Raw genomic sequence first — 11,757 nt, forward strand, 5'->3', positions numbered from 1 at the left:
GAGCGGTTGCGGCGGCGTCAGCGAACTCTGCCGCGAACAGCTGTACAAAGCCACTCATGTCGTCCTTCACGACAAGCACTTGTTTTTGGCCAGACTTCGCCATGGGCATCGACAACCAGTCGAAATGGATGAGCTCGTTCGGCTTCTCCACGTGAAGCGCCGAACCCAATGGACGGGGAATCATTTCTCCGTCAATGCACAGGCAGTGCAAACAGGCCCTCACGAACGCTTCGACGTCCGTGGAAAGCGTCTTCCACATAAACTTGTCATACACCGATTTGGTCGTCGCTGCGATGCGACGGTGACCGCTTGCTCCTTGGTGAGCCATCACACAAATCCGCTTCTGTAGGTCGACAGCACCGTCTGGGATCCAGATTCGTCCGTCTGGGTCCACGTAAAAATGGGAGTCGTCGTCCCAATCCATGCCGTTTGGGAGGGTCCCTCCCCCTTCCATGGTTGAACGTTGGATGCCTCTTATCGTAGCGGCTGTCGGCCACTCGAAATCCACTTGTTGCAGGGGCGACACCACATGGATCAACTTGCGAACATTCACAACTGGCTGATCCGCCGGAGCCGAACCCCATCGGCACAGGAGGTCGCCCCATACGTTCGCGTCACCCGAGTCGCACTCAATGGTGTACGGGAAGGTCGACATCGCCAGCGACCATCGCTGCAGCTTGTCGGCCTGGTACTTGGTCATGTTGGTGTTCGAGCCACTTGGGTTGAAGATGTACACCAGGTTGCGGTGATCCGTAAACAGACGGAAACCACCCGGGCGTACGACCAGGTAATCGAGTCTCCTGCACGACTCGACCATGGCATAGGCCTCCTTCTCCACGATGGGCCAACGCGCACTCGCGCCAAAAAACGACCCATTGATGAATGCAAGCCGCTGGTGCCGCTGGTCTTCGAGAGGCAAGTCGAGGTCCGCTGGCGGTACTTGTGTGGCGACCGCACCCCAAAACAGGTCACTGGCGTCCGTGAAGACGCAGACCGTCATGTCTTCTCGCGGGTGCGACAGGGGCACCACATGCGCCAACGCGTGTTTCACATCGTTGAAACACTTGAGATAGTCGGACGACTATTCCACGGCACAGGGAGTGCAACACGCACTAACGCCGTTTTCTTGCAGCTTCCGGCTGCCTTGGTGGCCACGTCGAGCAGATGTCGCAACGGATCCACCAGCTGGTTGTAGCCGGGGATGCTCGCACGCATCCAGTTGGTGGCACACACAAACTGCTGGAGGTCGGCCGCGGTCGTCGGCGGCGACAAATGCACAAGTCCTTGAATTCGGCTTGGTGAATGGGTGATTCCATCGGCCGAAATCACCTTGTCACACCATTCTGCCTCGCGCAGAAAGAAATGACACTTCTTCGGGCTCAACTTGAGTCCGAACTGGGCACAGATGGACAGGACTGACTCGTCCCACAAGGCCGGCGAGGTGTTGATTTCAAGTCCATCCGATACAAGGACGCGAGGGAGTGTATGTTCGAGAACCACGCTTGTTGTTGCTCTGAGTTCATGTGCGCATACCTATACGAGTACAATGAGTATCGCAATGCTGACGTGTTCGTACGATTTTGATGCTTTTGTGATGACTTTCGATATGTTGTTGATGCGGCATAACTCCTGGACAATACGACGCTGTTGAAAACCACTGGTCCCACGGCGGAGAAAGGTACACATCACGAAACCATGTCGACATCTCGATTTCGCTTAGATCGACCATCCATTCCGACAGGCAAATGGCGGCAATCACGTGAAACTGGTGGTGTGATCGGGCAAGCCACATACGCTCTATGTCCGCCTTGACACGAGAATAGTTGTTCGATTCCCGTAGTAGTTTCTTGTGCTTGTGTACATTACGTTTCATGTGAACGTAGCACGACACGACATGCACGTTTGGCCATTTCCTGACCAACGCTGCATAAATGTACGGCGTATGGTCGATCCATGCTGTGGCAGGAACGAGGTTGGTGTCGAAGAATTCCTCAAACTTCGTGGCGGTCACGTCAAAAAGCTTGAAGTACCTCTTCGCATTCCGCTCGTACAAATATGTACCGTACGTCCACGGTAGGAAGCGGTGCCGAAAAGAACCATTCGTGTATCGCGTGTACACAGCGCCCAAATCTATCAACGTCCAACCACCTGGTCTGTGTAAGTCATCGATTATGCAAATTTCTACAGATTTCACACAATGTCAAAGTGAAGCTTGTACGTTCCATCCGTTGCAATGGCCAAACTGTCGCCTTGACGGTCTCTCGCCCATGCAATGTTCCACATGTTTTGCCGGGACGTCACGACTAACCCAGCGTACGTACTTTCGACGCTGTCGCTGGTGAATGTGCCCTCGATAATGTCAAGGGCAATCAATTTGTGCCTACCACAACACGTACACAGGTCCACACAAACGTAACTACAACTTTCAACTAACCTGTACGCGTTGTCGAGCTCAATGAATTCTTCGTACACGAATGTTTCTTCGCGATCGAAGAATGTCTCCTTGGTTGCACAGAGATGTGCTTGTCCCCACGTGATCAAATCAGCCAAATTGGAGATTTCCCAGCCTCCACTTTTCTTGCGCCCAATCCATGCTCGACGAGTCTTTATCTGAGTTCTTGTGGGGAGCTTATTCAACACGTCTAGGTTGTCACTATGTACATGATGTAGCTCAACCTAGGTCGTACAGTTATTTAAGGTAAGTACAAAGAAAATTTACTTCGAGTTTTTTGGGTGAAAGCCACATCTCAGGTACCGATCGATTTCAGGGCGAACTTGAGGGTGGATGCCGCTTGAGTCGTCATCATGTTCGGCTGAATGTTCCAGGCAGAGTCTTCAAGGTTGGCGTAGGATAGCTCAGCAACAATTCGAAGTTCATGGGGGCATTCCAAGTGGCTGCAGCAAACATATACGTACACCTTCCTCACGTTTGATGACTTGTAGTTCCGACTGTGCTTATACCTAACATAGCGTTAGCTGTTCTAGCAATCATACCTCAATGAGGTAGAGATGTTGAGGTAGGCCTTTGCGTCGTGAAAGCTGGGGTGTCAAACTGCATTACACTTGTCCATTGCTTGCTTGAATTGCGTCGTTGTTGGTCACTTCACTCGGAGACCATGGATGCATCGTCCCAAGCAAGAGCATCACCCACATCGGAACAACTGCTGCTCGCGCTCAACTCCATCGCACAGTAGATTAAGCAATGATGAATGGTACCTTCGTTACTTGTTCCAGTGACGACCCATCATTGCACTGAAGAAAATATAGAACAATAAGCCAACAGACCGACGTTTTAGGTGAAACCATTCCTAGGTATCCCTAGGTTTTTCTCACACTTACTGGTATATCTGCCTTTCGTATCCCTAGGTATCTCCCTAAGTATCCCTAGACATCTCCCCAATTATCCCTAGGCATTCCTAGGAACATATGTGCCGATCAAAACGCACATAGGAGCCCTAGGAACCCCTAAACCCCGACTCATAATCAGAGAAAATTCCTAGGTATCCCCATGCCCTAAACTATCAGAACTCGGCTAATTGCGGTCAGTCCGGTTCACAAAGGTACCACCGCTGAGGGCATCCCTCAGCGATGACACCAGTCCAAGAATGAGTGGTTTTAGCCAAGGAATGGCCGAGATGCAGTAGTTTGTGTGTGTTGAGGGCATCTCTCAGTGATGGCACTAGTCCATGAATACGGATGGGTCGAGGTAGAGTAATCCAACATGTATCTATATTTGATCGATGGCCAAAATCATGTGGGCTTCACGCTTACTGCGTAGTAACTTGCAGAGCAAGCTGTTCGATTATTTGCACGGTCTACAGGCAACAATTTTTGACTGGAAATTATACCACGTACAAACCGTCCAAATTGGCGTACGTAGATTGAAACACGTGCAAATATACCACTTAAATATAACCACGTGCATGCACGTCAAAACCACATGCAAAAATTCCACACCCCACACTCTGTGTGTGTGCCGTGTCAAAGGTTCCGATACCTTAGTGGAGGTACTGAGTACTTTAGTGAATGGTAGTAAGTAGGCGCCACGTGGCGTGTTTAACCTCACTATTGTCAGTGTGTATATTTGCTGCCTTGACGAAGGTCCCGTGGCCGAAAGCCAAGAAGAAGCGGGAGACAAAACAGTCACTTCCATTTAGTCTAGCGAATTAAAAGCACTTCAAATATGGCCTAACAGTAAATCAAGAGCATCCATCCGACAACGCTATGGAGCTGGAGACACAAACAACGCCAACTCGCATTGCTCATTGATATTGTCAAATCGATTCAAAATTGGAGACACCAGCAGTACTTACCACTCGAATTCCTACACAGCTTACATTGAATACTGTTACGCTATAGTACTACTACTACAGTAACTAGTATTCACCGTTGGTACGTGTTCTGCAGCGTGCAGAGCATTTGGGTCGCGCGTTAGTTTGACCCATTGCTAACACACACACTCTGTGTGTGTTCCGTGTCAAAGATTCCGATACCTTAGTGGCCAAGAAGAAGCGGGAGTCAAAACAAGCATATTTTTAGTTCATTGTTGAGCTATTCATTGGAGATGGTACGCGAACATTCCTCCGACGAGGAAACGCCAACGAACGCCGAAGAACGATCGCGGTCGCGTGACCGGATCGAGGAGCCGCGAGGACACGCCGCTCGGCGCACTGTTGAGAACCCACTCAGATCTCCCCGACGACGACAGCCACCTGCTGTCGACGAGTGGCAACCGCCACGTGGTGGGTTTTACACCCCTGCCACAACCCGAGGAACACCAGCTGTCGCAGCGTTTGTTGCTGCTGCTCCACCAACGACTGAAGCAGATGGCGCTTCAGTGCCGTTGCCAGCCGAGAACGATCCGTCCGACGTCCGTGACGATACGGACATGCGCAGCGATGGCGGTTACGTCCGTACGGCGCCGCAAATTTGGAACGCGCCGGCGCTCCCGCAGCCGCCGACATTTTCGGGCTCGTCCAAGGCCGAAAAACGCGCTTTCATGCGCGAGTACCAGAAGTATCTGGGGCAGATCAACGCTCTGCAGTGCAATTGATCGCGTCCGTTCGCGATGCCCGTGAGTGCCTGCATGGACCCGCTCTCGAAGCGCCGGATCACGCTGTTCGACTTCAACCGCGACCACCATTCCATCACGAACGATGAGTGGGTCGCGTGGTTCAAGTCAGCGTTTGAGGAAGACCCTCAAGGCCGAAACGATCGTGCCAAAGAAGGGCTGCTTGAAGTGTGGTGACATGAGTCACCGTGTGGTACGGTGCCCGAAGGCCGCGCCTGGCGTGACCGAAACGTTGTTGGCAGCGCAAGTCAAGCGCTGGAAGGACGGCATCAAGGTGCTGGTCAACCAGCCGCAGTGACAGAAGACAGAGCGCGGGGTGCTCTTGGAGAATATCGTCCGTGTGGACGATGTGCTCTTGGACTCTGGTTCGGATGTGACCGTAGTCACGCGCGCCGTCATGGAAGCGTTGGACACAGCCGGTGTCAAAGTCGGAACCGTCTCCCATAGCGTGCCGCATTTGGCGTACCCGTATGGCAGTGACGCCAAACCAGTTGTGATGACGCGCAGCGTCAAGTTCAACTGCGTGACGCTGGAAACACGCTGTGTCGAAGCTGTTCGTCCCCATCCACCCTTCCAAGCCATCAAGAGAAATGGCATTTTTGCCCTACACGCATATCTCCGCTACTGTGAGAATGATGGTCCTGCCAACTCCCCCACTCTGCGTGAACATTGGATCGTTGATTCCGGTGCCTCCACCTCGTGGACCCCCAACCGAGATTATTTCTCGCGCTTCGTCCCATGTGCGCTGTCTTTGACAGTCGGGAACGGCGCCAGGTTCCCAGTTGTCGGTTATGGCGCCATCTCGATGCTAGTGGACATGTCGTCCCGCGACCAAGTCGATGACATCCGTCCATGCACTTTGCGCCTCAATGTTGGCCTACATTGCCCCGAACTACAGTTCAACCTGTTCTCCGTCCGCGAGGCGTCGGATGACGACATCACAGTCCGGTTTCCGGCTGGTGATGTGTGTGAGATCACCACCTCCTTTAGAGACGTGCTTAATGCACCCAACAATGCCATGGTCCTCTGCTCGTTCCCTTCCGAACCCAAGGTCATGCCCACTGATCCACACCATGGAGAGGCTCTCCACATTTCGGACTTGACCCGTTTCCGTGCCATGATGGCCTCGTTCGAAATCGCACTGCGGACCTTTTCGACAAAATACAGTGGATTTTCCACTTTTTACGATCAATTGCATATGTTTGCTTACTCGTCGGTGTTGCGCTATGCGCCTATCACCCATCGACCATCTATGGTCCCCAAGTTACCTCCACCGCCTCCTCTCACTACAGACTCTGTCTACTTTAGTGTTGCCCATGCAATGCTTGGCACACAAACTACCACCCGTGTCTATGATGTCACTCATGTTCCAACCGATTGCCTCACCAGCCTCGTAGCTGACTCCAAATTCTCAGCAACTAGTCTTGCGCGCCTTTGGCACCGCCGTCTCGGTCATCCTGGCATTGATGCTTTTGAACGCATGAGAAAAACAAACCCCTAGCTTATGCTCTTCAAGGCCAAGCATCTTCGTGGTCACTTATGTGAGACTTGTGCTTACGCCAAGTCTAAGCGCAGTCCGTTTGACTCCTCAGCGGTCTTCCGCGCTACATCCTACCTCGCCCTTGTCCACACGGACATCTGGACACCCAGCCCGATTCTGTCGGCGGGTGGCTCTGCCTACTTCGTTGTCTTTATTGACGATTTCTCCTGCTTTATGTGGGCTTATCCAATGCGTTATCGGAAAAATCTCTATGAGACGTACGAACTATTTCGTACGGATGCCATGTCTATTTCTAAACATGATGTTGGCGCGTTGCGTCATACGCACCCCACGGACATTGGCACTCTCCAAAGCGACAACGCCAAAGAGTTAGCGAAGCTCGACTGCCTCATCCGGCCGAAGTACAACACTCGGGTGGCATCTACTCACCTCAACAAAATGCGGTCGCTGAATGCCGTATCGGCATTGTTGTTCAGAAGATGCGAGCTATGCTCATCGAAGGGGCCCTGCCTAAGTTCCTATGGGCTTTTGCCCTTGACTATGCCTCATGGCTGATTAACATCTCTCTGTCGTCCTCGAACAAAGGTGTCTCACCCTACACCGTCGTATTCAAACGACACCACTCGTTGGGTCACATCAAAACCTTCGGTTGCACAGCGTTTGTCCACGTTCAACGTGCCGACAAGACTATGTTCGTGAGTCTCCCATTGTCTTATATACAAAGTGCCAAGGCCAATTTTAAGTACGTGCACCTCGACCCTACCCCTCGAATATTATGGGACAAGCTACTCAACGCCCAGCCAGATTTTTAATCGCCAATCCCACACAACCGCAAGGGTTATACCCTTTTAAACCTGCATTCTCATGCACTGATCTACTCTCGTGACGTGATTTTCCGGGAGTCCGAATTTCCCGCGATCAACTCTGTTGAAGCCGCCGTTGCGTATCGCAAACGACTTGCTTCAGATCCTACTTTCGTTCCATCGTTGGAACCCAACGCCCCATTGCCCTCACTACACTCACTGATTGAGAACAGGCCTAGTGCTTTCATCTACGACAAGCCTCTAGCTCCGTCCAGCCTACTGTACCCCATCCGTACAACCATCGTCTTCTCGGCCCATCATAGCACTCACTGTGGTTCAACCAGACCGTCTTTTAGATGTGTTCTATACTTTCCCGCTGACAAGCCCGGTCTATGACCCAACTGCTATCCTCTACGCCCACTTTATGGTCATATTCCGTCCGCCTTTTCGGCCCACCCATCATCACTGGCCAATTCGACCACCACCTACGTCCCTCGACTTTATTAGTCATTCATCAACTCGTCTCCCCATGGACACAACTCCTATGGAGTCCCTCGTTGCCTACAGCAACCAACCGCACTATTCACTCTCGGCTATGGCGTCTCCTTCCTTACAATCTACGAACTCTGTTCCTCCTTCAACCCCTATGGGACCATTTTTAGTCTACGCTGTGCTCGCCGACCGCGCCGACAACAGCGACCCCAAAGACTGGCGTGATGCCATGTCGCGCCCCGACCATGCCCAATGGCTTCTGACCGCGAAGTCCAAATACGAGTCTTTACTCTCCAACCGCGCATATGTGCTGGTCAAACATCGTCATGACGAGACGGTTCTACCTTGTCGCTGGGTCTTTCGACTCAAAGCCGATGGCACCTACAAAGCCCGACTTGTCGTCAAAGGGTTCATGCAACAAAAAGACATCGACTACACGAACATTTTTGCTCCTGTTGTACGACTCGAAGTTTCACGCTTCCTTTTTTCCTTAGTGGCCATCCATGATTTGGAATGCGAACAAATTGACTTCAAAACCGCCTTCTCTTAATGGCAAAATCGACTGCCCTATACGCATGGAACAGCCTCCTGGCTCCCTCATCGACCCTGCTTCTCGGCGCCACTATGTCTGCCTCCTCCAAAAGAGCCTTTATGGGCTCAAACAAGCCCCACTCTTATGGTAGTGAACTTTTGTCACCTTCATGGCTTCCTTGGGCTTTGCCCGTCTTCACAAAGTCCGCTGTGTCTTTCTCAAAACCAGCGACGATGGTTTTACCATCGTCAGCCTCTACGTCGACGATCTCTTGATCATCACTCCGAACAAAGCTCTTGCCTCGGATCTCAAAGCGTCATTATCGAAGCGCTTTCACATGAATGACTTAGGTCCAGTTCGAGATATTCTCGGCTGGGAAATCGCCCACAATCGTCCCAATCGAACTATGTTCATCCACCAATCCCGTTACTGTTCTACAGTACTTGTTCCCTTCGATATGTCTACGTCGAAGGCCGTCGCCACACCTTTTAAGTGCACTACGCCCCTATCCAAGGCTCAGTGTGCTAGTACACCTGAGGACATTGCTTTTATGCAAACAAAGCTGTATCGGTCAATTGTTGGCAGTATTATGTACTTAGCCATGGCTTCTCGGCCTGACTTGGCTTATGCCCTTCAACAACTCTCGCAGTTACTGCACAACCCGGGTCTTGCCCATTGGCGTGCTGACAAGCGCGTTCTACGATACCTCAGTGGCACCTCTCTTGCATGGGCTTATGCTCGGTGGCCGGGACTATGTCTCCAAGCCATTTCTCTCCGCTTATGTGCATGCTAACTACGCCATGTGCCCAGACACTCGTCGATGTGTCAGTGGATTTCTGACCCTGTTCTTTAACAGCCTTATCTCTTGGTTATCCAAGAAGGAAGGCATTGTGACTCTGTCAACCACCGAGGCCGAGTTTGTGGCTCTTGCCTTTTGCATTCAAGAATGTTTATACATTCGACAACTCGCTGCCGAGCTACATCACACTAGTGATCAACCGATTTCGGTTCACGAGGACAACCAATCCGCCATCAGCATCGCTCAAAATGCTGAGCATCATGGGCGCTCCAAGCACATTGATGTGCGTTTTATGTTTGTTCGGGATCTCGTTGAGAACAAGGAGTTTGTTCTCCACTACTGCCCCACCAAAGAACAACTTGCGGACTTTTTTACAAATGCCCACCCGGAACCTGCGTTTCGTAGGTTCTGCAACGCTCTGCGTATCTATAAACTTCACGACATCCTCAATGATCGTGCCCCCTAATTGGACAGTGCCTTTAGCGCTTCAGCCTTATGGCACCTACGCACTATTTATGCCTTATGGCGTCGATCAGTATCTGTCCCTCGTGTTCTACACGTCGCATTTATATGCATCGGGTATATTAGCACCATTTTGTATTCACGCCTTCATTTTCGCCACTCGACCTTGTTGGGGTTTGCTCATTTCTATATCTGCTCATGCCGCTTGAAGTTGGCGGTCTCGTCTGGCCAACGGCGCCACTCAAGTCCCAGCCGTACGATTGGGGTCATGGTTTTGAGTGAGTCTCTTCAAGGTGCACCCACACCTCCGTCCAACCTCCTACTTGCTATTCATGGGTCTTTACACCCGCTCTTTGAGCCTCATTTGCACTTATGCTTCTGGCATATATACATGGGTCTTTACCTTGATCTCTGAGCCACACTATCATATTTTTGTTGCATCTATGCACATCCTGGTCATTACCATTTCTTTTTACTTGGGTATTTCCCGCTCTTTGAGCAAACCATGGACTTGTATGTCTACACTTCTTGCGTGCTCCTACATCACCATCTCCACCTCTGTTCTCAGGGTGGCTTGTGTAGCGACATGCCATTTGGCAATTTTGGCCTTAGCGAGTTTTTCGCACAGGTCCATTGCCTTTGGCACTGCTCAATCTTTGAGAACCTTCGCCTCGAAGGCCTTCAGGAGCCCGTTGCCCAGTGGGGTTGCTGTCAAGAAGGGGCACTTTGGCCTGTCTGCTTTGGCCTCTTTGGCACATCCGGATTGTATCCGGATGTTGTGCCATCTGGGCAGTTTTTTGGCTCCGACGGCACAAAACACCGGATCAGGATATTATCCGGTGTTCTCTTTGGTTGGCTGTAAGCAGTGGGATAATCCTCACTTTCAGTTTTGCCCCCGATCACACAAGTGCTCATTGTGTTCCTCGCGCTCCCGCCCCCTTCCTCAGTGCTACACCATTCCTCGTCCTCTTGACACGAATCAAACTGAGCAAATCACGAAATATACTGGCAGTCCACGAAATATATCGACGTTCCCACGAAACTAAATGCCGAGGTCGCGAAATATAATGAATTTCCACATGGGATTCCACGAAATATACCAGATATTTTTCGAAATTAACCGAAAAAAGGTGTAGTCGAGACGTACTACGTAGTATAATCGAGAGATCTTACAGTTAACATGGTGAAGAAATTCTTCGTCTCAGATTTAAATTTGGTGATGAATTGATCAAGAAATAGACATTTAACCTAGCGGTATTTTGCATGGGCGAATTGAATTTCCCCACTGAGATATATCTTGATCTTTGTATAAGATTAGTATCCGTATATCATATCCGTATAACGCATGCAACGGATATTTAGTGTTTTGGGTTTACTGTAAACAACGTTACGTATAACGCATGACACGGATATTTAGTGTTTTGGGTTTACTGTAAACAACGTTACCCCATGCAACGCCACATATAGCCAAGACCGCGGCCACCAGACGAAACCGAGTGATCATTGGTTTGTGGTGTTGGAACGTATTAAGTTCGCGGGGGGTCGCATGGATAGCTACAAATGGGTCGTTGGTTGGAGTGGTTGGTTGCATAATGCTTTGGCGCAGGGCGACAATTGAAAAGTGAGCAAATGACAACGACTGCTCGACTTTTTCTGGTGTTGTATTTCTGCACTGGCCAAAAAGAAAGGTCACATTTTCTTTTTGACTCAAATGTCCCTCTTTTGACTTGAGTGTATCAGGAGCATGTCTCAGCAGAAGGATAATATAATTAAGATACTTCGCAGGAAAAGGAAGTGGTGTTCGTTCTCCCTCCACATATTACTGTAGTTTGCAAATACGCTGTTCGCAGTTGTGAGACGAGTGAAACCAGTGGTAGCTAACGGTATCCTTATAATCAGACTGTATTTTGACGTATTTTACTTTTGCGCAACCCTAACGGAAAAACGGTATAAAATCCGCATAACTGTCACTTCCGGATATGGAGGCTTGGTTGTGCTCACTCGTCTTGGGATATGTTCAACCATGAACGAACAAGCTGGCAGTCCTCGTCAGTGGTGAAGTTGGCACCCCGCCCGTTGAGAACCATTCAAGCGAAG

General features: G+C 50.6%; 1 protein-coding gene across 1 annotated transcript in view; it reads right to left on the bottom strand.

Moving 5' to 3' along the window:
• H257_04897 (hypothetical protein) overlaps positions 1-2,807 on the bottom strand; it is a gene marked incomplete at both ends in the record, with an annotated part of 5,809 nt that extends 3,002 nt beyond the window's left edge. The window contains 6 exons of the mRNA XM_009829553.1: positions 47-1,081; positions 1,108-1,533; positions 1,577-2,153; positions 2,195-2,380; positions 2,435-2,642; positions 2,756-2,807. Coding sequence (XP_009827855.1) covers positions 47-1,081; positions 1,108-1,533; positions 1,577-2,153; positions 2,195-2,380; positions 2,435-2,642; positions 2,756-2,807 — 2,484 coding nt within the window. The remainder of the gene's footprint in view (positions 1-46; positions 1,082-1,107; positions 1,534-1,576; positions 2,154-2,194; positions 2,381-2,434; positions 2,643-2,755) is intronic.
• Between the last annotated feature and the right edge of the window lie 8,950 nt (positions 2,808-11,757).

Source organism: Aphanomyces astaci (assembly GCF_000520075.1).
Source record: "Aphanomyces astaci strain APO3 unplaced genomic scaffold supercont1.9, whole genome shotgun sequence".
NCBI lineage: Eukaryota > Oomycota > Saprolegniomycetes > Saprolegniales > Verrucalvaceae > Aphanomyces > Aphanomyces astaci.